Source organism: Coregonus clupeaformis, chromosome 16 (genome assembly GCF_020615455.1).
Source record: "Coregonus clupeaformis isolate EN_2021a chromosome 16, ASM2061545v1, whole genome shotgun sequence".
Lineage (NCBI taxonomy): Eukaryota > Metazoa > Chordata > Actinopteri > Salmoniformes > Salmonidae > Coregonus > Coregonus clupeaformis.
In genome coordinates, this window is record NC_059207.1 from 17,303,609 (window position 1) to 17,330,863 (window position 27,255).

Below are 27,255 nucleotides of genomic sequence, written 5' to 3' on the forward strand. Positions count from 1 at the left end.
ATCTTCTATACTTTGTATGAAAACCAGTTATTGACATGTATATTAATAAATATGTTCTGGTTATTAATCTTATTGAACTAATACTTCAACACACAAGATACTTCTCTTAAAAAATATGCGCTGCATTTTATGTTTTGGGATGTTGATGAGATATTTTCCAAAGCTGCTTCTCACTGTGGTTGCTTAAAAGGTTACACCATAAATAAATAAAAATACAATGGTAATTTAATGTGACTGGGTCATGTTTTGAACTCTTAATAATAACCTAGCAGAAATAAGTAATTGATGAGAAGTGACTGCATTGTGTCCTTCAGTCTTACAACCTTATCTTATTAAGATACTCTTAGTAAGATGATCTTTGTGATTGTGTGGTTTTCTCAAGCTGTAGAAACCTGTCTTGGGATCTTCATTTTTCTGTCCAAAATAAACTGACTGTATTTGAAGGATGCTTTCAGACTGAATATTCATTCATATTTCATTTTTTTTCTCTTTACATTAAAGTCCCCTGTTACACTTTATTTGGATAGCCATACTATCAACAAACTATCTGTTGATAAGCAACTGTCTGTTGATAAGCAACTGCTTGCTAAGGTTATGGTTAGGGTAAGGTTTAGAATAAGGGTTAAGGTAAGGCTGAAGGTGTTAGGGCTAGGTTTTAGGGTTAGGATAAGGGTTAAGATTAGTCTTAGGGTTAGGATTAGTAGATAGATAGTTGAAATGTTACTGATAGTCTGTAGATAGTCTGTAGGGCATCTACATATGTAATAACATACAATTTGTGTTTATTGTACTCATTGAGCTACAAAAAAAGGATTAGTTAAACGCTCCATGAGATTGATCTGTGTCTGCTGAGTTGGTTCTCGTTCAGGAGTCTGTTGGTAGCAACATAATGTGCCTGGCTGAGTTCTTGGCAACGTGGGTGCTTCTATGGAACAGGACTCATGTTGAGGGAGTCTGCGTGGATCTCTGGCATAATGGTCCTCTCAGGTCTCAGACACACAGCTAGGCGCTGGGGACAACAATGGGTAGACACCAAGGATGGGGGAACAAGAGAGTATGGTTAATTAAACCATTTGTCATCCACTTATCACATATTGATTCTGTATATATGAGATATATGCTGCTTTTTAGGACCACAACTTACACTGACCACACACTACACATCCATGTCTTGTCAATAGCCAGCACAGTGCATGACTGAACATACAACACCAGACTGTGTCAAGTCTTGTAGATTCCATTAGAGCAGTGCTTCTCAACTGGTTTACTCTCGGGACCCAAATTGAACCAGGTTGTCTCAGTCATGACCCAATATTCGCATCGCGAAAAATAATAGCCAAAATACAATTTGAGAAACTATTTGTAATGTAGTAAATGTAGCAATTATATGACAAGGGAACAACATTCCCACCTCTTTCATTGTCAATAATTAAATATTCAAATCAAATCAAATCAAATTTTATTGGTCACATGCGCCGAATACAACAGGTGCAGACATTACAGTGAAATGCTTACTTACAGCCCTTAACCAACAGTGCATTTATTTTAAACAAAAAAGTAAGAATAAAACAACAACAAAAAAGTGTTGAGAAAAAAAGAGCAGAAGTAAAATAAAGTGACAGTAGGGAGGCTATATATACAATAAAATAAAGTGACAGTAGGGAGGCTATATATACAGGGGGGTACCGTTGCATAGTCAATGTGCGGGGGCACCGGCTAGTTGAGGTAGTTGAGGTAATATGTACATGTGGGTAGAGTTAAAGTGACTATGCATAAATACTTAAATACTTAACAGAGTAGCAGCAGCGTAAAAAAAAAATATTGCCCATATTCTTGATGAAGAATGTTAATAAACTCACTGGTTTGAGACCACAAAATCAACCAAAATGGCGCTGCTAATAGCTCTATATTGAAAATACTGTGATTGAAGAAAAACATTTCAGAGATTAAATTATTTTAAAATGTAAGTTCATTATCATTTCTACCACAGAAGGTTGGTGGCACCTTAATTGGGGAGAACAGGCTCATGGTAATGGCTGGAGCAGAATCAGTGGAATGGTATCAAATACATCAAACACATGGTCTCCATGTGTTTGATGCAATTCCATTCACTCCATTCCAGCCTTTATTATGAGCTGACCCCTCAGCAGCCATCACTGATTTCTACACGGTTTCTATCTGGTTTAAGTCGTTTAAGTTCAGACAGGAGTATTTTTTGTTGTTGTAAGAAAACAAACACCTGCGACCCATTCAAAACCTCCCGCAACCCATTTGAGAATTGCTGCATTAGAGGGCCTGACCTGTTTCAGTGATCCGGGGGTCCACACCAGCTTGTAGACCATATAGATGGGGATCCACATGAAGGAGGAGGCACCGATGATGTAGCCCACCGTGATGCTCCAGTCTGGGTATTTGTAGTCAAAGAGTTGGAGTGGGGGAGGTTTGAGCAGGGAGCTCACTATTATATACTGTGAAAGCAGAGCAACAAAGACAAACAGTAATGTCAAGTCTCACACGCCACACTCATATTTTTCTCAATTAGAATTCACAGGTGACAATGGCATGCACCCTATTAGATGCCCGTTGTGCCACTAGAAATGTTACTCTTTATTTTGTGAGATGATCACAGACCATCTAGGGAGATGAGGGCAGAAACAATTTGGCCCATACAGAAAAGGGGGAATAATATAGAAAGCTAGCTCGGTGAAAATGTCAGCTCTTTCAGCAACGGAAGGCTAAGAGAGATTAGAGGAGATGTGTGCAAAGTGAAGGCAGGTATATTAAGTTATGCAGGTGAATGAAATTGACATTTACAGGAAAAGTATTGTAGAATATGAACAGGAGAAAACAAGATTTAAATAAGACATTGAGGCAGGAGGGAGTTGTGTGTCCCCTACTTCAGATTTAAGAATTGAAGGTGGAGAAGGGATCAATGCTGAAAAATATGGTCGATAACACTTTACTTAAATTCTGCAGGTATAACGCATTATGGTGTAGTTATAATACATTGTAATACTTGCCATGAGCATTTATGACCCTATTATAATGTCTTATAATAATCTCATAATGAGCCTGATTAAATAACAGCCATTTTGAGTCAGTTGAAATTATGATAGTACTTAGAGACATAGCATTTTACAAGCTGTATTTTAAGCCACTATAAATACATACATGCTTATTACAAGTTATAAAGCATTATACCTATAGGTTTTAAGCAAAGTGTTACCATACAGTCTCTGGCAAACGTCCAAATGAAATGTTAGCACATCTGATCCTACACTGACCATCCACCCATGTCATTTAACCTGCCATGTCCATTGGCAGGTTAGGGCAGGTTACCAGAAAGGGCCATGTGGAAGATTTGATGTTTGAGATCTTTGAGAGGTTTCCAAAAAACTGATAGGGAGCTGTAGGTCAGATTTGTGAACTAATGGATGGCTAACAATGTTAAATCAGTTTTAATTGTCTAGACTGACGGTATGATGACAATGCTTGCTTTAATGTGAATCCAGTAGTTCATTCTACAATATATTCCATCATTTCAAATCTTATCGGTTGTTTGCCCTCCGGTTGTGCTTACCGCTAGAAATGCAGGACTGATAGCCACCCAGCACACCTTCCAGAATAATCCCGGATAATAGCCTAACATGGATTTAATGTCATTGCTGAATCTTGTGATACCTGAAACAAATGAAAATTGAAGAGAGAGGGTTCAACAACACTATGATAAGAACTTGAAAAAATTACTCTAAAAATAACTTTGTCATGTGCAATCTGAAAAATGTATTGTCAGCAGGATGCATAATGCATTTCTTCAGATTTTACAACCACAACAAAACATGAATTTACATTTAAGTCATTTTAGCAGACACTCTTATCCAGAGAAATTTACAGTATAAATTAGGATTAAGTGCCTTGCTCAAGGGCACATCGACAGATTTTTCACCGGATCGGGGATTTGAACCAGCGACCGTTTGGTTACTGGCCCAAGGCAGTATGAATGAATATGTCTTTCTAATGCAAGATACTACTAGGGAGTATAGGAAGCGTAAACTGTAATATCACCATTAGTTCACCATTCTTACCATAGAACCAGGAAACGGCGATGGCCTCAAGAAAACCAACAGCAATGATGGAGGAACCCACCCCAAATTCCTCCAGCAGTTTCACCACATAGGCCCCACCCTGAGAGAAACACATGCTTGTTACTCGTGTGGCAAATGTATCATTCTAGACAAGTTACTCAAAGTAGTATGAATTGTTAATATACTATTAATTTATATTATATTATTTAGCCTGTATACAGTGCCATCTTGAAATGACAACTGTAGCATCAGCAGCTTCCACATCCTAGTCCTCAAGTGCCCTAAATAATATATTTTCTTAACCTGTTATAAAGTCTGTCTTCAAAGTGCTAAATTCTTATTTACATGTTACCTACATTGGTAAGGGTGCTGAGGGAGCCCAAAAAGCACACAACGACCAAGCCCAGTACAAATAGCTCCCGTCTGTGCGCCAAGTACTCAGGGTATTCATCCATCACAGCCGTAATGATAGCCTCCAGTCCTCCGAACTTGGACAGAAATTAGAGCGGGCCACGTCAATGAGAGTGATTACATACAACCAATAGAGATCACTTAATTTAGAGATAATCTGATACATCAAGTTAGGCACGTCTTCAACCTTCGTGTGGTCATACCGTGCTGTCAAGCCCAAGAGTGATCATCATCACGAAGAAGATGATGGCGAAGAACGTTGATCCTGTCATGTTGGCTATGGCCTCTGGATAGGTGATGAAGAGTAGGCTTGGACCTGGGGGGGGGTTACAGCAGTGTATAAAATATAACATACAAATACACTAAAAACAGGGAAAAACGTTTTAAATGGTTTATATAGAAGGGTTTTGACCACTTACCTTTGTCTCTGGCTACATCCTCCACATTCACATTTCTCTTCTCTGCCATGTACCCCAGCATAGTGAAGATCACAAACCCAGACATGAAGCTGGTCAGGCAGTTCACCAGGCTGGTCACTATGGCATCACTACAGCGTCACAACATAGAGGCAAATATGGTGCCTGTCTGATCATCACAAGTATTGTCATTCATATACCTTACTCTTGTTTGGTTGTGAACAGTCATTACATTGAGATTTTGTAAATGGGGCAACTGTCCACAAAATGGATTACCTTTGTCAGACATGTTCTTGACCAAGCTCGCTAGCCAGCAAGCAAACATAGACAGTGGACCATTGAGATACACAGTATTCTAAATGCCATTTTTTATTTCTATGGGGTGGGCATTCATTAGGATAACCCTGTCAGTAAGAGTAAGACCATTCACATTCTGTGTGATTCATGAATGTCTCTGAGAAGCAGCAGTGCCACTGTTTCCTCACTTGTACCACTTTTACACTATTAACCACATTAACCACGCACACGCCAGCCGTCTTACGGGGAGCTTACAATTCAATTTCTCCTTTTTAGAGCCCCGTCACCCATTCATCTCCCACGACGCTGGACTCACCACTCCCTCCTCCTAATTATAATGACATTGTCTTAAAGAGTTGCTGTGGGAAATCCGTTTGAGCCCATCTATTCAACACATCGTAAATAAATCCCTGTGATTGGCCGATGTTTCCTCCCTCCCCTCCTACACGGGGCTGATGTGTATAAAAGTGAGAGCTATAGTTAGCCTGCCCGAGACACATGTTTTTGTCACTGGATGTCAATGCATGACTGCCTTTTGTGAGAAAGATTGGAAACGCTATTGTGGAGATCCAGCCTTACAGTACAGGTCTACCTCACTGGTGTGTGGGGCATTCAGGAGGAGGAGCAACTACCTCTTCCACCCTGGACAAGCTTACCTCCTCTGAGTCATACTGGGTTTCACTTTTTAATTGTTTGGAGGTGATTGATGTGGTTGACAGTTTCATATGCTCTCACAGGTGTGGCTCGGTTGGTAGTGTGTGGTGCTAGCAATGGCAGGTTTGTGGGTTTGATTCCCAATTGGGCCACCCTTTTGTAAGTTGCCTCGAAGCGTCTGCTAAATGGCATATGTGAATACAAGCAGATATACTGTAGCTTAATTTATCAAAGTCTCCCATTTCTCCAGGTGTGTTGTGTGCAAATGACCCAAATGATTGAGTAACACTTTATATTACATTTAATGAATAATCCATTATACATGTTTATAAGTGGTTTATATATTTTAAATGCTTATGACTAATAAGGCTTAGGCTATATACGTTTCTAAATGTTAAAAAATAATTAAAGTTATTTAATAATAGTATATAAATATTTAATTTAATGCTTTTTCATGAAGGTTATCACAAAGAGTTAGGCATAATTGAGCCAAAGCGTTTGGGATAAAAGCTTCTGCCAAATTGCATACAGTGGGGAAAAAAAGTATTTAGTCAGCCACCAATTGTGCAAGTTCTCCCACTTAAAAAGATGACAGAGGCCTGTAATTTTCATCATAGGTATTCGTCAACTATGACAGACAAATTGAGAAAAACAATTCCAGAAAATCACATTGTAGGATTTTTAATGAATTTATTTGCAAATTATGGTGGAAAATAAGTATTTGGTCACCTACAAACAAGCAAGATTTCTGGCTCTCACCGACCTGTAACTTCTTCTTTAAGAGGCTCCTCTGTCCTCCACTGTTACCTGTATTAATGGCACCTGTTTGAACTTGTTATCAGTATAAAAGACACCTGTCCACAACCTCAAACAGTCACACTCCAAACTCCACTATGGCCAAGACCAAAGAGCTGTCAAAGGACACCAGAAACAAAATTGTAGACCTACACCAGGCTGGGAAGACTGAATCTGCAATAGGCAAGCAGCTTGGTTTGAAGAAATCAACTGTGGGAGCAATTATTAGGAAATGGAAGACATACAAGACCACTGATAATCTCCCTCGATCTGGGGCTCCACGCAAGATCTCACCCCGTGGGGTCAAAATGATCACAAGAACGGTGAGCAAAAATCCCAGAACCACACGGGGGGGACCTAGTGAATGACCTGCAGAGAGCTGGGACCAAAGTAACAAAGCCTACCATCAGTAACACACTACGCCGCCAGGGACTCAAATCCTGCAGTGTCAGACGTGTCCCCCCTGCTTAAGCCAGTACATGTCCAGGCCCGTCTGAAGTTTGCTAGAGTGCATTTGGATTATCCAGAAGAGGATTGGGGAGAATGTCATATGGTCAGGTGAAACCAAAATATAACTTTTTGGTAAAAACTCAACTCGTCGTGTTTGGAGGACAAAGAATGCTGAGTTGCATCCAAAGAACACCATACCTACTGTGAAGCATGGGGGTGGAAACATCATGCTTTGGGGCTGTTTTTCTGCAAAGGGACCAGGGACGACTGATCCGTGTAAAGGAAAGAATGAATGGGGCCATGTATCGTGAGATTTTGAGTGAAAACCTCCTTCCATTAGCAAGGGCATTGAAGATGAAACGTGGCTGGGTCTTTCAGCATGACAATGATCCCAAACACACCGCCCGGGCAACGAAGGAGTGGCTTCGTAAGAAGCATTTCAAGGTCCTGGAGTGGCCTAGCCAGTCTCCAGATCTCAACCCCATAGAAAATCTTTGGAGGGAGTTAAACGTCTGTGTTGCCCAGTGACAGCCCCAAAACATCACTGCTCTAGAGGAGATCTGCATGGAGGAATGGGCCAAAATACCAGCAACAGTGTGTGAAAACCTTGTGAAGACTTACAGAAAACGTTTGACCTGTGTCATTGCCAACAAAGGGTATATAACAAAGTATTGAGAAACTTTTGTTATTGACCAAATACTTATTTTCCACCATAATTTGCAAATAAATTCATAAAAAATCCTACAATGTGATTTTCTGGACTTGTTTTTCTCATTTTGTCTGTCATAGTTGACGTGTACCTATGATGAAAATTACAGACCTCTCTCATCTTTTTAAGTGGGAGAACTTGCACAATTGGTGGCTGACTAAATACTTTTTTCCCCCACTGTACATAAAAAAAAATATACTTCTGTACAAAAAAAATTCAGAAGTGTGTATTTACTATTATTCAAGGAAGTTTTAGTATTAGCGCTTACCGATAACAGTTGTTTGTGAAGGGGTTGTAGCTGGAGAGGGCAAGGAGCACCCCAAAGCCTGGCCCCAGGGAGAAGAAGATCTGAGCCGCAGCATCTACCCACACCTACAAAACACATGGAGATGAATTACACTCAAATGACCGAACCTGTGGGATTCTATCTCACTATATTCACTAAATAAGCACTTAGGAAATGTACCTGCAATCTCATACAGTTGAAGTCGGAAGTTTACATACACCTTAGCCAAATACAGTCTTACACAATTCCTGACATTTAATCCTAGTAAAAATTACCTGTCTTAGGTCAGTTAGGATCACCACTTTATTTTAAGAATGTGAAATGTCAGAATAATAGTAGAGAGAATGATTTATTTCAGCTTTAATTTCTTTCATCACATTCCCAGTGGGTCAGAAGATTACATACACTCAATTAGTATTTGGTAGCATTGCCTTTAAATTGTTTAACTTGGGTCAAACATTTCGGGTAGCCTACCACAAGCTTCCTACAATAAGTTGGGTGAATTTTGGCCCATTTCTCCTGACAGCTGGTGTAACTGAGTCAGGTTTGTAGGCCTCCTTGCTCGCACCCGTTTTTTCAGTTCTGCCGACACATTTTCTATAGGATTGAGGTCAGGGCTTTGTGATGGCCACTCCAATACCTTGACTTTGTTGTCCTTAAGCCATTTTGCCACAACTTTGGAAGTATGCTTGGGGTCATTGTCCATTTGGAAGGCCTATTTGCGACCAAGCTTTAACTTCCTGACTGATGTCTTGAGATGTTGCTTCAATATATCTACATAATCTTCCTTCCTCATGATGCCATCTATTTTGTTAAGTGCACCAGTCCCTCCTGCAGCAAAGCACCCCCACAGCATGATGCTGCCACCCCCGTGCTTCACGGTTGGGATGGTGTTCTTCGGCTCCCCTTTTTCCTCCAAACATAACGATGGTCATTATGGCCAAACAGTTATATTTTTGTTTCATCAGACCAGAGGAAATTTCTCCAAAAAGTACGATCTTTGTCCCCATGTGCAGTTGCAAACCGTAGTCTGGCTTTTTTATGGCGGTTTTGGAGCAGTGGCTTCTTCCTTGCTGATACTTTTGTACCTGTTTCCTCCAGCATCTTCACAAGGTCCTTTGCTGTTGTTCTGGGATTGATTTGCACTTTTCACACCAAAGTACGTTCATCTCTAGGAGACAGAACGCGTCTCCTTCCTGAGCGGTATGATGGCTGCGTGGTCCCATGGTGTTTATACTTGCGTACTATTGTTAGTACAGTTTAACGTGGTACTTTCAGGCATTTGGAAATTGCTCCTAAGGATAAACCAGACTTGTAGAGTACAATTTTGTATTTTTTTGATATATACAGTGGGGAGAACAAGTATTTGATACACTGCCGATTTTGCAGGTTTGCCTACTTACAAAGCATGTAGAGGTCAGTAATTTTTATCATAGGTACACTTCAACTGTGAGAGACGGAATCTAAAACAAAAATCCAGAAAATCACATTGTATGATTTTTAAGTAATTAATTTGCATTTTATTGCATGACATAAGTATTTGATACATCAGAAAAGCAGAACTTAATATTTGGTACAGAAATCTTTGTTTGCAATTACAGAGATCATACGTTTCCTGTAGGTCTTGACCAGGTTTGCACACACTGCAGCAGGGATTTTGGCCCACTCCTCCATACAGACCTTCTCCAGATCCTTCAGGTTTCGGGGGCTGTCGCTGGGCAATACAGACTTTCAGCTCCCTCCAAAGATGTTCTATTGGGTTCAGGTCTGGAGACTGGCTAGGCCACTCCAGGACCTTGAGATGCTTCTTACGGAGCCACTCCTTAGTTGCCCTGGCTGTGTGTTTCGGGTCATTGTCATGCTGGAAGACCCAGCCACGACCCATCTTCAATGCTCTTACTGAGGGAAGGAGGTTGTTGGCCAAGATCTCGCGATACATGGCCCCATCCATCCTCCCCTCAATACGGTGCAGTCGTCCTGTCCCCTTTGCAGAACAGCATCCCCAAAGAATGATGTTTCCACCTCCATGCTTCACGGTTGGGATGGTGTTGTTGGGGTTGTACTCATCCTTCTTTTTCCTCCAAACACGGCGAGTGGAGTTTAGACCAAAAAGCTCTATTTTTGTCTCATCAGACCACATGACCTTCTCCCATTCCTCCTCTGGATCATCCAGATGGTCATTGGCAAACTTCAGACGGGCCTGGAAATGCGCTGGCTTGAGCAGGGGGACCTTGCGTGCGCTGCAGGATTTTAATCCATGACGGCGTAGTGTGTTACTAATGGTTTTCTTTGAGACTGTGGTCCCAGCTCTCTTCAGATCATTGACCAGGTCCTGCTGTGTAGTTCTGGCCTGATCCCTCACCTTCCTCATGATCATTGATGCCCCACGAGGTGAGATCTTGCATGGAGCCCCAGACCGAGGGTGATTGACCGTAATCTTGAACTTCTTCCATTTTCTAATAATTGCGCCAACAGTTGTTGCCTTCTCACCAAGTTGCTTGCCTATTGTCCTGTAGCCCATCCCATCCTTGTGCAGGTCTACAATTTTATCCCTGATGTCCTTACACGGCTCTCTGGTCTTGGCCATTGTGGAGAGGTTGGAGTCTGTTTGATTGAGTGTGTGGACAGGTGTCTTTTATACAGGTAACGAGTTCAAACAGGTGCAGTTAATACAGGTAATGAGTGGAGAACAGGAGGGCTTCTTAAAGAAAAACTAACAGGTCTGTGAGAGCCGGAATTCTTACTGGTTGGTAGGTGATCAAATACTTATGTCATGCAATAAAATGCAAATTAATTACTTAAAAATCATACAATGTGATTTTCTGGATTTTTGTTTTAGATTCCGTCTCTCACAGTTGAAGTGTACCTATGATAAAAATTACAGACCTCTATATGCTTTGTAAGTAGGAAAACCTGCAAAATCGGCAGTGTATCAAATACTTGTTCTCCCCACTGTATATATAATATATATATATATATATATTTTTTTTTTGTCATTTAGCAGACGCTCTTATCCAGAGCAACTTACAGTTAGTGAGTGCATACATTTTTTTTTTTTATACTGGCCCCCGTGGGAATCGAACCCACAGCCCTGGCGTTGCAAACGCCATGCTCTACCAACTGAGCTACCTCCCTGCCAGCCATTTCCTCCCCTACCCTGGACCAATTGTGCGCCACCCCATGGATCTCCCGGTCGCGGCCGGCTACGACAGAGCCTGGATTCGAACCAGGATCTCTAGTGGCACAGCTAGCACTGCGATGCAGTGCCTTAGACCACTGCGCCACTCAGGAGAGTTTTTTCTGAGGTCTTGGCTGATTTCTTTTGATTTTCCCATGATGTCAAGCAAAGAGGCACTGAGTTTGAAGGTAGGCCTTGAAATACATCCACAGGTACACCTCCAATTGACTCAAATTATGTCAATTGGCCTATCAGAAGCTTCTAAAGCCATGTCATCATTTTCTGGAATTTTCCACGCTGTTTAAAGGCACAGTCAACTTAGTGTATGTAAACTTCTGACCCACTGGAATTGTGATACAGTGAATTAAAAGTGAAATAATCTGTCTGTAAGCAATTGTTGGAAAAATTACTTGTGTCATGCACAAAGTAGATGTCCTAACTGACTTACCAAAACTATAGTTTGTTCACAAGAAATTTGTGGAGTGGTTGGAAAACGAGTTTTAATGACTCCAACCTAAGTGTATGTAAACTTCCGACTTCAACTGTAATATCAGACTTGTGTTACAGGTGTGGGTCGCAGTTCCGGAGCGACCCACTAGGTGTCATCCTCTGACAACCATAGGCACCTCCTCACTCACAGTCGGGATTAATTATCTGCCAATTGGTGTTACCTGTGTCTATCTGATTCACTTGTGTATTTATGCCCTCACTTCCCTGTGTTCCCTTGCTCAGTTTTTTCTGTTAGTTCCTTGATGTCAAGCAGTACGTATCAGTGTTGGATCACATGACGGAGTTACAGGAGACCTATGTGCTCCTCATTTGTTTTCGTGAATAGTCCGTTGTTTTGTATCCTGGCTTTTGGACCACCAGTAAAGATCCTTGTTTCACCATCATTGCCTACTGCCTACTGTCTATCCTGCACCGCCAATATGGACCCAGCGGAGGCAGCACAGTATCATAGCGCATTGGCAGCGCAGGGAGCCATGCTGGATCAGGACGACCGCAGCCTGCAGCAGATCAACGAGAATCTCTGCCAGCTGACGATCGCCGTGCAGAGCCAGGTGGACACCCAACCAGCCCCGGCAGCCGGCGGAGCGGAAGCCGCGGCAGCCGGCAGAGCGGAAGCCTACAACCCTCCTCCTTCCCGACGGGGCAGGGCCGGGTGGCCTACATTATCACTCTGTTGACGGGTTGGGCCCTTTCCTAGGCTACCGCAGAGTGGGAGAGCCAAACTCCGGCGTGCTCCGACTCCTACCAGTTCACCCGGGAGCTACGCAAGGTGTTCGATACCCCTCGGGTGGTGTTGGGGCACGAGGCTGGGAGGCGGCTCACGGCTTGTCGGCAGGGTGACCGTTCGGTGGCGGACTACTCCATGGAGTTCCATACCTGGGCTCGAGAGGTAGGATGGGAGGCGGCCGCCCTGGTCGTACTGTACGCACAGGGGCTATCGGGGGGGGATGAAGGACAAACTCTCCTTCAGGGAGTTGCTTGAGCGAATGGACGGCCTCGTCAACCTTTTGGTGCGGGTGGACAATCGGTGTCGTGAGAGGGCGTACGAGAGAGGCATGACGCAAGGCTCGCCTCCGCGTCTCCCTATCACCCCGTAGGCTTTCCGCCGATTCAGGGAGGAGACGCCTCAGGAGGAGGCTATGCAGCTGGGTGTTGACCAGGATGGAGAGGCAGAGGCATCTACCCCAGGGACGTTGCCGGTACTGCGGCCACGCAGGTCACCACTGCGACTCATGCCCGGATAAGCCGGGGAAACGGGAGGGCTCGCTAGGATCGGGAGGGGTGCTAGCGAGCCGGAACTGAAACCCCAACCAAAGACTCCCAGACTTTTCTCCCCGTCAGGGTTCAATGGGCCCGCACTGCACGTCGGGCGCATGCACTGGTGGATTCTGGGACCGCAGGAAACTTGATGGACGCGGGGCTGGCCCAAGGGTGGAGCGTTCCATTACTCTCTCTCTCCGAGCCAGTTCTGGTCATGGGCCTGAACGGCCGGCCGTTGGGGTCGGGCTGCATCACCCGGTGCACTGTCCCCGTGCGTGTCCAGGTGGCGGGGGGGCTATGGGAGTATATCCAGTTTTTCATTGTGGACTCTCCGGAGTGTCCCCTCATCCTTGGGCACCCCTGGCTGGTTGCCCACAACCCCCGGATAGACTGGTCTACGGGGCGGCTCATCCTGGAGTGAGGCTCCGCCCCCGTCCTGTTCCTGTCGCCACCGACCACTCATCAGCCCAAACCACCATCCCAGACCACCTACCAGTCCTCACCTCTTCCCCAGGTCCCGTATTCCGTCACCGGTCCAGACCTGGCAGGCGTTCCCCGGGAGTATTGGGATCTGTGGGAGGTGTTTAGTAGGAGGCGTGCCAAGGGCCAACCTCCTCACAGGCCTTATGACTGTGCTATCGATCTCTTGCCGGGCGCCATTCCCACACGAGGGCGATTGCTTTCCTTGTCCCGGCCGGAGACGCTGGCCATGAGGGATGACCACATTGTCCCCAATGCCCTGATGGCTGCCCCAATTTCGTGGGGAATTGATAGGCTGGTCAGAGCAGCGCTACCGCGGGAGCCCGATCCGGGCATATTCCCATCGGGGAGGATGTACGTACCCAAGGCTGCGCGCTCGCGACTGCTTCAGTGGGCGCACGCGTCCGACCTCACCAGCCATCCAGGGAGCACCGGGACGTTGGAGTTCCTGCGTAGGAGGCTGTGGTGGCCATCTGCTGAGTGGGATACGCGTGCCTTCGTGGCTGCTTGCCCGGTGTGCTCTCGTCAGCCCAGGGCAGGGCTGCTCCGACCCCTGCCTATTCCCAAGTGCCCCTATTCCCCCGAGCAAGAGGAGGAGGTGGAGGTCCCGTCGGGCCATTTAGAGGGGTCCAGCAAGTCAACCCAGTGACCTACCACCTGCAACTTCCCCCCACCATTCGGGTGCATCCCACATTCCATGTGTCCCTCCTCTAGCCCGTTGCCACCTGTCCCCTGGCTCCCCCTCCTCGTCCTGTTCCCCCGCTGTGCCTCGTCTGAGGGCAGCCGGCTTTTACGGTGTACCGGATCCTGGACTGCCGGCGGGTGGGGAGGGGTCTCCTATTTCTGGTGGACTGGGAGGGTTATGGGCCGGAGGAGCGGTCCGGGGTGCCCAGGAGGGACATTCTGGACCCAGGGCTGATACAGCATTCCGTCACCTCCACCCGGAGGCGCCGAGGTGAACGGCTGAGGGACTAATTATCTACCTATTGGTGTCAGCTGTGTCTATCTGATTCACTTGTGTATTTATGCCCTCACTTCCCTGTGTTCCCTTGCTCAGTTAACTCTGCTAGTTCCATTATGTCAAGTAGTACGTATCAGTGTCGGATCACGTGAGTTACAGGTACTCGAGAAGTGTTCTCCCTGTGTCATTGTGTTTTTCCAGTCAGAGTTAGTATTTCGTATTGTTTGCTGTCAGCCTGTTTTTTGGAGACCTATGTGCTCCTCATTTGTTTTCGTAAATAGTCTGTTGTTTTGTATCCTGGCTTTTGGACCACCAGTAAAGATCCTTGTTTTACAATCCTTGCCTACTGCCTATCCTGCAGCACACCTGGGTCACACTTTACACCAACCCTTACAACTTGGTGCTTTGACCTGTATAGCATCCGTGTATTACTCAACGGAATAAAGACCTGTATCAAGCTACTGAAGCCTAACTTTAGTGCCTTGCAAAAGTATTCATCCCCCTTGGCGTTTTTCCTATTTTGTTGCATTACAACCTGTAATTTAAATTGATTTTTATTTGGATTTCATGTAATGGACATACACCAAAATAGTCCAAATTGGTGAAGTGAAATTAAAAAAAGAACTTGTTTAAAAAAAATCTAAAAAATCAATAACGGAGAAGTGGTGCGTGCATGTGTATTCACCCCCTTTGCTATGAAGCCCCTAAATAAGATCTGGTGCAACCAATTACCTTCAGAAGTCACATAATTAGTTAAATAAAGTCCACCTGTGTGCAATCTAAGTGTCACATGATCTGTCACATGATCTCAGTATATATACACCTGTTCTGAAAGGCCCCAGAGTCAGCAACACCACTAAGCAAGGGGCACTACCAAGCAAGCGGCACCATGAAGAACAAGGAGCTCTCCAAACAGGTCAGGGACAAAGTTGTGGAGAAGCACAGATCAGGGTTGGGTTATAAAAAAATATCAGAAACTTTGAACATCCCACGGAGCACCATTAAAATTATAAAAAAAATTGAAAGAATATGGCACCACAACAAACATGCCAAGAGAGGGCCGCCCACCAAAACTCACGGACCAGGCAAGGAGGACATTAATCAGAGAGGCAACAAAGAGACCAAAGATAACCCTGAAGGAGCTGCAAAGCTCCACAGCAGAGATTGGAGTATCTGTCCATAAGACCACTTTAAACCGTACACTCCACAGAGCTGGGCTTTACGGAAGAGTGGCTAGAAAAAAGCCATTGCTTAAAGAAAAAAAAAAAGAAAACTAGAAGGTACTCTGGTCAGATGAGACTAAAATTGAGCTTTTTGGCCATCAAGGAAAACGCTATGTCTGGCGCAAACACAACACCTCTCATCACCCCGAGAACACCATCCCCACAGTGAAGCATGGTGGTGGCAGCATCATGCTGTGGGGATGTTTTTCATCGGCAGGGACTGGGAAACTGGTCAGAATTGAAGGAATGATGGATGCCGCTAAATATAGGGAAATTCTTGAGGGAAACCTGTTTCAGTCTTCCAGAGATTTGACACTGGGACGGAGGTTCACCTTCCAGCAGGACAATGACCCTAAGCATACTGCTAAAGCAACACTTGAGTGGTTTATGGGGAAACATTTAAATGTCTTGGAATGGCCTAGTCAAAGCCCAGACCTCAATCCAATTGAGAATTTGTGGTATGACTTAAAGATTGCTGTACACCAGCGGAACCCATCCAACTTGAAGGAGCTGGAGCAGTTTTGCCTTGAAGAATGGACAAAAATCCCAGTGGCTAGATGTGCCAAGCTTATAGAGACATACCCCAAGATACTTGCAGCTGTAATTGCTGCAAAAGGTGGCTCTACAAAGTATTGACTTTGGGGGGTGAATAGTTATGCATGCTCATGTTTTCTGTTTTTTTGTCATATTTCTTCTTTGTTTCACAAAAAAAAATATTTTGCATCTTCAAAGTGTTAGGTATGTTGTGTAAATCAAATGATACAAACCCCCCAAAAATCAATTTTAATTCCAGGTTGTAAGGCAACAAAATAGGAAAAAAGCCAAGGGGGGTGAATACTTCCGCAAGCCACTGTATTCCTGTCTTTCTGTATGTCTCTCTGCCTGTCTTTCAGTCTGTCTGTCTGTCCAACCTGGACTCAGGGATCGACTAAACATAGTAAATGTACATTTGTATCCGATATGTTACCTTTCGTATGGTATGTATTAATTTGTGGATGTCCATCATCCATTTCGTATGATATGTTAAGTCCTGAAATTACTACAATATGTTACGAATTTGCAATATGTATGATATGTAACTAATTCCAATTTGTTCTGGCTAATGTTAGCTAGGTGCAGTGCCGTGCACAGACCGTTGGTGGAGCAGGTGCTTAAAGTGAAAAAAATACTCTGTGTGTACAAAACATTAAGCACACCTGCTCTTTCCATGACATAGACTGACCAGGTGAATCTAGGTGAAAGCTATGATCCCTTATTGATGTCACTTGTTAAATCCACTTCAATCAGTGTAGATGAAGTGGAGGAGACAAGTTAAAGAAGGAGTTTTAAGCCTTGAGACAATTGAGAGATGGATTGTGTATGTGTGTCATTCAGATGGTGAATGGGCAAAACAAAAGATTTAAGTGCCTTTGAATGGGGTATGGTAGTAGGTGCCAGGCACACCGGTTTGTGTCAAGAGCTGCTGGGTTTTCCACACTCAATAGTTTCCTGTGTGTATCAAGAATGGTCCACCACCCAAAGGACATCCAGCCAACTTGACACAACTGAGGGAAGCATTGGAGTCAACATGGGCCAGAATCCCTGTGGAACGCTTTCGACACCTTGTAGAGTCCATACCCCGATGAATTGAGGCTCTTCTGAGGGAAACTCAATATTAGGAAGATGTTCCTAATGTTTGGTGTACTCGGTGTATGAAGATTTTACTGAGTTACAATTCATATAAGGAAATCAGTAATTTGAAATAAATGCATTAGGCCCTAAGATAGGGGCATGGATCAGAAAACCAGTTAGTATCTGGTGTGACCACCATTTGCCTCATGCAGAGCGACACATCTCCTTCGCATAGAGTTGATCAGGCTGTTGATTGTGGCCTGTGGAATGTTGTCCCACTCCTCTTCAGTGGCTGTGAGAAGTTGCTGGATATTGGTGGGATTTGCTCAATGGGTGACATGTCTGGTTGGTTTGCAGGCCATGGAAGAACTGGGACATTTTCAGCTTCCAGGAATTGTGTACAGGTCCTTGCGACATGGGGCCGTGCATTATCATGCTGAAACATGAGGTGAATGGCGACAATGGGCCTCAGGATCTCGTCACGGTATCTCTGTGCATTCAAACTGCCATCGATAAAATGCAATTGTGTTCGTTGTCCGTAGCTTATGCCTGCCCATACCATAAACCCACCGCCACCATGGGGCACTCTGTTCACAACGTTGACATCAGCAAACCGTTCTCCCACACGACGCCATACACGTGGTCTGCGGTTGTAAGGCCGGTTGGAGGTACTGCCAAATTCTCTAAAACGACGTTGGAGGCGGCTTATGGTAGAGAAATAACATTCAATTGTCTGGCAACAGCTCTGGTGGACATTCCTGCAGTCAGCATGCCAATTGCACGCTCCCTCAAAACTTGAGACATCTGTGGTGTTGTGTTGTGTGACAAAACTGCACATTTTAGAGTGGCCTTTTATTGTCCCCACCACAAGGTGCACCTGTGTAATGATCATGCTGTTGAATCAGCTTCTTGATATGCCACAGCTGTCAGGTGGATGGATTATCTTGGGAAAGGACAAATGCTCACTAACAGGGATGTAAACAAATTTGTGCGTATGGAAAATCTCTGGGATCTTTTATTCAGCTCATGAAACATGGGACAAACACTTTACATGTTGCATTTATATTTTTGTTCAGTGTGTATATATATATATATTTACCTTAATTACGTTCATAGTTTTCTACTGCTCCTGTATCCAAATATTCCATGATTTGGTTTAACATAGTCCTTAATTTTCTGCAAAATCACACTCACTCATCACACATTGTAGGCTAAGCGAGCTAGAACCACAGATAGAGTTAGTTAACAGTAGGCTATATGCTAGAACCACTAGTGGGGTGGGCTATATCAGCTGATCATTGCGAATGTAGATGAATCAGCTAGTTAGCTAGGCTATGCTATCAAAACAACCTAGTCTTTATTTTATTTTAATTTGTTTTGCTACTAACAAACAGTCGAACTGCAGCTGCCCCTTTCCCTGTCCCTGACCATGAGACAACACATGCTAGCAACTCCAAAGTAACCTACTACTGGCGGTATTAATTTCAAACTCAATGCCTAGCACTAGAAGGGTGCAATTGCGGCCCGCAATGTGGGCATTCCTGCATCTGCGGGAACCCCTCTTTATACTTCTATTGGTCCATTTTTAAGCTAGGACTCCGGTACACAAATGGGGGGAGGAGGCGCTCCAGCACAGTATGTGGCGGTAATGCACCATAACGTTGGATGCCAACCACCGATAAACCCCACAGACTAAGAAGAAGAGGTTAGGGCGATAACGGTAGCTAGCTAGCTAGTACATCAGTAAACATTGTCCTTCACCCCCGCCTGTCGGTCACTGCTTTCCCGCAGTTCTGTTAATGACGGCGAAGGCAGCTGTTCGGCAGGCAGGAGCGAAGGACACTGGACTCCGGTACACAGCAGGCGGGAGGCGGAATAGGTAATGTTCGTTAACTAGCTAGCTAGGCCACCGGTAGACATTGTCCTTCACCCCTGCCTGTCGGGCACTGCTTTCCCACAGCTTTGTTAATGGCGGCGAGGGCAGGTTGTCACGACTTCCTCCGAAGCTACCTCCTCTCCTTGTTCCGGCGGGCTTCTGCGTTTGTCGTCACCGGCCTTCTAGCCACTGCCGCTCCTCATCATTCCATTTGTTTTGTCTTGTTTATTACACACATCTGGTTCATATCCCCTCATCAGTACCTGTATAAGTGTTCCCTCTGCCCCCCTTGTCTTTGTGTGTGATTGTTTATTGTGGAGGTTGCTTCTTACGGAGCCACTCCTTAGTTGCCCTGGCTGTGTGTTTCGGGTCGTTGTCATGCTGGAAGACCCAGCCACGACCCATCTTCAATGCTCTTACTGAGGAAGGAGGTTGTTGGCCAAGATCTCGCGATACATGGCCCCATCCATCCTCCCCTCAATACGGTGCAGTCGTCCTGTCCCCTTTGCAGAAAAGCATCCCCAAAAAATGATGTTTCCACCTCCATGCTTCACGGTTGGGATGGTGTTCTTGGGGTTGTACTCATCCTTCTTCTTCCTCCAAACACAGCGAGTGGAGTTTAGACCAAAAAGCTCTATTTTTGTCTCATCAGACCACATGACCTTCTATATTCCTCCTCTGGATCATCCAGATGGTCATTGGCAAACTTCAGACGGGCCTGGACATGCGCTGGCTTGAGCAGGGGGACCTTGCGTGCGCTGCAGGATTTTAATCCACGGTGGCGTAGTGTGTTACTAATGGTTTTCTTTGAGACTGTGGTCCCAGCTCTCTTCAGGTCATTGACCAGGTCCTGCCGTGTAGTTCTGGGCTGATCCCTCACCTTCCTCATGATCATTGATGCCCCACGAGGTGAGATCTTGCATGGAGCCCCAGACCGAGGGTGATTGACCGTCATCTTGAATTTCTTCAATTTTCTAATAATTGCGCCAACAGTTGTTGCTTTCTCACCAAGCTGCTTGCCTATTGTCCTGTAGCCCATCCCAGCCTTGTGCAGGTCTACAATTTTATCCCTGATGTCCTTACACAGCTCTCTGGTCTTGGCCATTGTGAAGAGGTTGGAGTCCGTTTGATTGAGTGTGTGGACAGGTGTCTTTTATACAGGTATCGAGTTCAAACAGGTGCAGTTAATACAGGTAATGAGTGGAGAACAGGAGGGCTTCTTAAAGAAAAACTAACAGGTCTGTGAGAGCCGGAATTCTTACTGGTTGGTAGGTGATCAAATACTTATGTCATGCAATAAAATGCAAATTAATTACTTAAAAATCATACAATGTGATTTTCTGGATTTTTGTTTTAGATTCCGTCTCTCACAGTTGAAGTGTACCTATGATAAAAATTACAGACCTCTATATGCTTTGTAAGTAGGAATACCTGCAAAATCGGCAGTGTATCAAATGCTTGTTCTCCCCACTGTAGCTAGTTAGGACACTGGTAGACAGTGTTGTTCGCCCCAAAAAACTCAGATAACATGTTTATTTCTCATTTGACCCCCATTTTATTCACATAAGCAATCAGGGGAAATCCAGAATATCAAAAGTGTCACACAAGCATGAAGATGTCATGCTCGAGGGGGGGTGTTCATGAAGGAACCAATGGGATGCTCGAGGGGGGGGGATGCTCTCACATGCCAGAACGCCCTGAATTGCGGGCCGCAATCACACACTATTGCCCGGTGCCGGTAGTTAGCTTGTGCTTGCAGGACAAGTGCATTAGAGCATTGCTGCACTCACGGTGGCAGAAGGGCTGGGAGGGGACTTCTTTCAAAATGTATGAGTTTATGAGAAATTATCTAATTTGATGGGGGGCAATTTGCTGCATTTAAAGTTACAAGAGAGAAAAGAGGCTAGAAATAAATGAAACATTTTTAAAAGGCCACCAATTAAAAGGGCACTTTTTTCATAGGAGGGTAAAATCAGGTGCTCCAGCACCCCTAGGGCTCTATCTGGGCACGTGCCTGGCAAGGTGGCTAGGTGGCTAACATTAGCTAGACTAGGGTTTAGGATTAGGGTTAGGGGTTAAGGTTATGTCTTTGAGGACAGGCTGGTCTGCCTGCCTGTCTGCCTGCCTGTCTGCCTGCCTGCCTGCCTGCCTGCCTGCCTGCCTGCCTGCCTGCCTGCCTGTGCCTGTCTGTCTGTCTGTCTGTCTGTCTGCCTGTCTGCGATAATCCTCTGCTATTCTAGAGATTTAAATGCTATGCAAATTATGTCCTCATTTTTAAATTGTTCCCTTTCGGACAGCTGATTCCCTCCAAGCATCAAATAATATCAAATCAAAACAAGCACAGTGTTTCTTGCTGAATACATAATAAGTACCAGGTAACACTTCAAATGAAAGTCTGCACATAATAATATATTACTTGTTATTAGCATGTATTTTATGTCTACGCACATTTTGCTGTTTTGTAGTCAGGATAATAATAAGATATTATAAAGGGGGTCATACATGCTGATGTCAAGTCTTGCAATGCATTGCACATCATAGTGCATTATACCTGCAGCATAAGCACAAATTAAAGGGTGTTTATTGAATTGAATTCCAAAATTGTAATCTTCTGTATTTTCCAATGGATTACTGTGACCTGTTGTGTCCAATGACACTTGTGCTGAATGATAGCCTCATACAAATCCTATTTCACAGCTGTACTGAGTGATCTGATGAGGAACATGCATTTGGAGAGGGAGAGGAGGACAAAAAGAGAAAGTGTATGTGTGATTGCGAGAGAATGGAGGGGGGGCTTTGTTAATGTAAAAAAAATCTCCACCAATTACGCATCTCATTATCGCGTGCTGTGGCTTATTTATGCATCTCATCTCATCATTATTCCCTTGAACCAAAGCACTCACTCATACTGAGCCAGCAACACAGCACTGGACCATCAGACACTAGAAATTAAAGGACATATGATATACTGTTCCCAATATACTAGTTGCAATGAACTCAGGCTGCCGTCCCCATCACCAGAAAGGCAAGTTTACAGATGCAGTATTTTTTGTGGCGCGCATGATGTGCATCACAGCACAGCATACTGCACTTGCCTGGGGAAAACCTTACTGCATTCAATTGAAATAACAAATGCAACACATCCTCTTCATCACCAGGGAAATTACATTATTTTGTATAGGGTTAACTGCGTTTGATCACTACTGTGCACTGCCTTTCTTTGACGGATTTTGACCCAGGCGGGTGCAGAATGCTGTGCTGTGACGTGCAAAAAAACGACTGCGTCTGTACAACCAAATAATGAAATAATTCTAACATCCCATGCCAAATTTTGCCCGCTCAGTCTAATATACCAACTCCCATTTGTAACAGTACCAAAATTATGAAACAATACTGTGAAATTCTTCAAGCTATTTGACAGTGTTTCCCGCTCCAAACAGATGATCATATGGAATTGATGTGATCATGTGGAATCCTCTCATAACTCACACTGGTCTCGAAGAGTTTCTCCCACTTGGGCTGGAGGTAGAAGACCACTCCCTTCCATGCACCTGGTAGGGTGGCACCACGGATCAACAGGATGAAGAGCACCACATAGGGCAAGGTGGCCGTCACCCACACTACCTGGCACAGGACGGGCAAAGCAGCAGCAGAGAGAGAGAGAGAGAGAGAGAGAGAGAGAGAGAGAGAGAGAGAGAGAGAGAGAGAGAGAGAGAGAGAGAGAGAGAGAGAGAGAGAGAGAGAGAGAGAGAGAGAGAGAGAGAGAGAGAGAGAGAGAGAGAGAGAGAGAGAGAGAGAGAGAGAGAGAGAGAGAGAGAGAGAGAGAGAGAGAGAGAGAGAGAGAGAGAGAGAGAGAGAGAGAGAGAGAGAGAGAGAGAGAGAGAGAGAAGAGAAGGGAAGAGAAAATGAGATTATAGCCTTGTGAATCACACTGGACATGGTATTGTAATGACCCTAGTCTATGAACGTCCCCAACTGAAATATCTCTCTGTGGCCAATGTGTTTACCTTTGGGTCGGATGACCCGGTACTAACCCCCACCTTTTTGCTATAGTATGCAACAATGCTCCGGTAATTGCCCCCACACCCCTTTCCCGGATGAGTGGCTTGGACTTGTTACCTTCCCTGATGTCTTCACTCCCTTCCAGAGACTGAAGTAAACAATAGTGAAGATGAGGAAGAGGCAGAGCATCAGCTGCCAGCGAACACCCCCCACGTTACGCAGCCCATCGGACTTGTGGATCTCCAGAACATTCCTCCTGTGTTGGAACAATATGTGAGTGGTGTATTTACAAGTACTACCTTTGGCTGTAGGCCTCGGCCTACCTACACTGCTAAAACTAAGGCTGCTTTGTGGATCGATATAGATCCTATTTGAGGGCCATTTAATACAGATATAGGATCTTAATTTGATCACCCTGTTGCATGAGGAAATGTAAAACTTGTAGTGTATTTGAGGTATAAAAATGCTTCTGAAGTTTGTAATTTCCACGTTGAAATTTCAGACCTAATTTTCCCTTATGGAAAATGTATCAAGCCCTACAAAAATATCCATTAATTATAATCCACATAATAATTCACATCCTATTGCTGCAGGATTATTTTCCTGCTGTAGCAAATTGGCTCAAATTAAGATCCTACATCTGTGTAAGCGAGCCGTTTAACTATTTTTGGTTAGCTAGATAGAGCACAATTTTTTCTAGCAGTGTGCTGAGTGCATTTCCAGTTTTCTATAAGCTTTACATAATCACAGCATGTTTCAACACTTGTAAGCAAGTGTTTGATTAAAAAACGAAAACTACAATGCACTATTATGAAATGTAAAAGATGTCGAAACATTTGAATGCAATGAAATGATAACAATGATGTCAACCCTTTGACGTGGCTTTTCAAGATCCAGGTAACAGTATTTCCCCGTGCTGTCTGCCACTTACATGCACTTACGTGTAAAATTCCTCAGCAGGTGACCTGGAGTAGTTGTTCCAGGTCACGTTGTCTTTCAGGAAGTAGTTGGTGCAGTTTTCAGTGTTCCAGGCATTGTCACAGTTGGTCCAGGGCAGGACACTGGCGAAGGAGGAGTAGAAGTAGAAGAGTGCCCAGGCGATGATGGTGTTGTAGTAGAAGGAGACATAGAGGGAGATGACACAGATCGCATACCCGATGCCTGAAACCATGGACAGATGGATCCGTGCCATCAGAGGTTAGAGGTGTCTCTCAGTGTAAACAGGCTTATTATGACATTTTGAAATGACCAATGACTTTGTAGTTATATGCCTAGTGTACATTTAATTTACTGTGGATTGTACTGTACTTTACCTTTCAATTGACCCACAAATAATTCCACAGTTACCTTGTGCTATAAATACATTGTTGAATAGTCAACAGTAAGGGTCCCCACGTGAATGTGAGAAGAAGATGTGTAGTATGCAGGTCATGTAAAGATGTGCGCTGGTGTGGGATCAGTGACTTGTGAGGTGGGTTGTGTATGAAGGTACATGATTCCAATCCTACCTTTGAAGATGGGGCATATGTGTTTCCATATGGATATGGCACCAGTTCTGTGGAACTGTCCCAGTGCCAGTTCCATGTAAAAGAGTGGCACCCCTCCAAAGATCGCCATTACAATGTAGGGGATTAGGAAAGCCCCTGTACCGAGACATAGAGGCAAAATCACAGGTCTGACTCATCACTTTAAGGAGATCACATTGTGTTGATGAAGATGTAGGCCTAAATAACAGCCAGTTTGAGACAGTTGAAATGTTATGCATAGAGATACATAACATTATTTATAAGCCTTGCTATAAGACATTATAAAGGCTCATACATTCTTATTAAACAGGTTATAAAGCATTATTTCTCTTTAGATACACTTGAACGACTTTTTTGTGTTTTATTCTAAGGGAAATCTTATTGCTCAAATATTTGGGTAACTTTATAGCGTCTACGTTATCATCGAAAGATGTGAAATGTCTTTACTTTTCAAACTGACCATCCGTCAAATGATTGGTAGTTTTTTTTTTTATAAACTGTATATCCCTACACATGTTATAACTTTAAACAAATATTTATTCAGAACAGAAGTTATACATGCAAATGGCTACATGGGCTACTTTTAGAGAAGCAGTTCTATCACTATGGTGGGTAAAATAACTGCATCAAGAAATACTCCCTCGAGTCAAACTGCAAACGGTATCCTTCTACAAATGTGGTGTAAACATAGCGGTAAATACAGATGAGAGACAAAAAAACACAGACAAATGTATTCAGCCAAATACATTAATCAGAGACTGTTTAATTCGTTTATAGGCTATAACCTCGATAGGATAGACATTTTCCACTTTCCGTTTTCCATAATAGTGATTAGATTAGAGGTAGGCCTATGTTTTGTAGCCTCATTCAGCGTCCAACAACATTTGGGACATCGAAACTCATCTCTGTTCGAACTAATCTTGGCGGATGAACTCTCCTAGCTAATATTCTAGGCTATATAGCTAATATTCTAGGCTATATTTCAATCAGAAACAGGAAAACCTATGGAATACATAGTTCAATATTTTACTTTTAAGATGAACTAAAATGTTTTATTTAAGTGTGTTTCAGTGAGTTTATTGGAGTGATTTTCAGGCTATAGAGCCTGTGAAGCTTATTTCAGCACCATGGACAGCACGCGGTATAGCCTGGCTACCCTGGTGCGCGCATAAGAGCAACTATCCTTTTCAAATCCTTCATTACAAACAGAATAATATTTATTAATGGCAGCCTATTATCATATCTAATATCAAGAAAGACGAGACCACATAAATGTAACTAAGGGCATCTAAAATATAAAGCAAATAATTAAATAATTAGAAAAACTCTTACCGCCTCCGTTTTGGTAACAAATGTATGGAAATCTCCACACATTTCCCAAGTCTACCGCGAAGCCAATGACTGATAAAAGAAAATCCATCTTTTTGCTCCATTTGTCTCGTGTGTCCGTCTGTGTGATCACAGGTACCGGCACAGGGTTGGTGTTGTAACCGGCGTTTGAGGGGCCCTGGGTGCTCAAGCTTCCCGCTGGGGCCGCTGAGTCTTGGCGGGTCATGGTTGGCGGATTATCAAAACTCAGTCCACCGTCTGAGCAGGTAAGTTTGAAAAAACTGACAAACTTCAGAGGCACTGAAGATTCTCGTATTGTGGGCGATGATAGGTCAGACTGGGAGGAGTAAATTGTCAATCACTAGGCTAGTGGAGTAGAACTCCCTCTGCGCACACTAATCAACAAAATGAGCTCCACTCCAACGTCGACGGTTTTAGGTACAATTTTGGAAACCTAGCCTCTTTAATGTTGAATTTAGAAGGCTTACTAGGCTATTTGATAAGCAGTTTGGTTGAATTAATGTTTTGTTTTAGGTTCCCTGAAGTCCAATATCATTTTTAGGTTACAACAAGTGTCTTGATGTATCTTGATTCATTTGAGAATGAATTTGAGTATTAGAGAAGGCTGTGGATCTAAATGGTGACTCATGATGGAGGGAAGGAGGAACTAGCTGGCTACTCAAACTCAATGTATGCAAATGTTATAATCTACAACATCTTTGAAGAGGTCCTGATGTTATGCAATGTCCCCTGTCAAAAGATTGGTAAAAGACGGCTAAAGAAGGTTGTGTGTGTTTGTAAATGCATGTGTGTACATGCATGTGTGTGTGTGTGTGTATGTGTGTGTGTGTGTATGTGTGTGAGAAATAAACCTTGACCATTTTGACCTCTTTAAGTAGACAAAGTCTCAAAAGGTCTTTGCTTCCTGAGTCTAGGGTAATGCTTTTGGAGAGGAGACAACAGCATAGACTAGAATCTCTGTGGTTTAACTGGACTAGTTAGGGAACCTAATTAAATGACCTTATAATTGAATCCACCGCTTTTAGCACTGGCCAATTTCAAAAGACCTGAAGAGTCCTAACCAAATGTACATATTGTTGTTATCTTGCAGGTCATTGAGTGGAGAGTGCACCAAACGAGGTTAGTTTGGAAAATGGATATGACAATGAGATAGGATGAGCGGCATTCAAAGCCAT

The 27,255-nt window shown here is 43.8% G+C and overlaps 1 protein-coding gene across 1 annotated transcript; it reads right to left on the reverse strand.

Moving 5' to 3' along the window:
* Positions 1 to 572: 572 nt before the first annotated feature.
* LOC121584069 (sodium-dependent serotonin transporter-like) lies at positions 573 to 26,335 on the reverse strand. Its single transcript, XM_041899897.2, has 13 exons — positions 26,063 to 26,335; positions 24,713 to 24,847; positions 24,146 to 24,365; positions 23,322 to 23,460; positions 22,692 to 22,826; positions 8,086 to 8,189; positions 4,916 to 5,043; positions 4,700 to 4,812; positions 4,442 to 4,573; positions 4,086 to 4,185; positions 3,581 to 3,681; positions 2,301 to 2,468; positions 573 to 1,009 (listed from the first exon to the last, which is right to left on the reverse strand). The coding sequence occupies exons 1-13, from the start codon at positions 26,283 to 26,285 to the stop codon at positions 926 to 928; spliced, it is 1,782 nt and encodes a 593-aa protein (XP_041755831.1). The 5' UTR covers positions 26,286 to 26,335; the 3' UTR covers positions 573 to 925.
* Between the last annotated feature and the right edge of the window lie 920 nt (positions 26,336 to 27,255).

What these genes read in the sequence shown, in the direction of transcription:
- LOC121584069 (XM_041899897.2), bottom strand. Translation starts at nt 26,285, where the DNA reads ATGACCCGCCAAGACTCAGCGGCCCCAGCGGGAAGCTTGAGCACCCAG. An exon ending in GGATGTAGCCAGAGACAAAG is followed by an intron (nt 4,813 to 4,915) that starts GTAAGTGGTCAA and finishes ACCCCCCCCCAG; the next exon opens with GTCCAAGCCTACTCTTCATC. An exon ending in CTCTTGGGCTTGACAGCACG is followed by an intron (nt 4,574 to 4,699) that starts GTATGACCACAC and finishes TTTCTGTCCAAG; the next exon opens with TTCGGAGGACTGGAGGCTAT.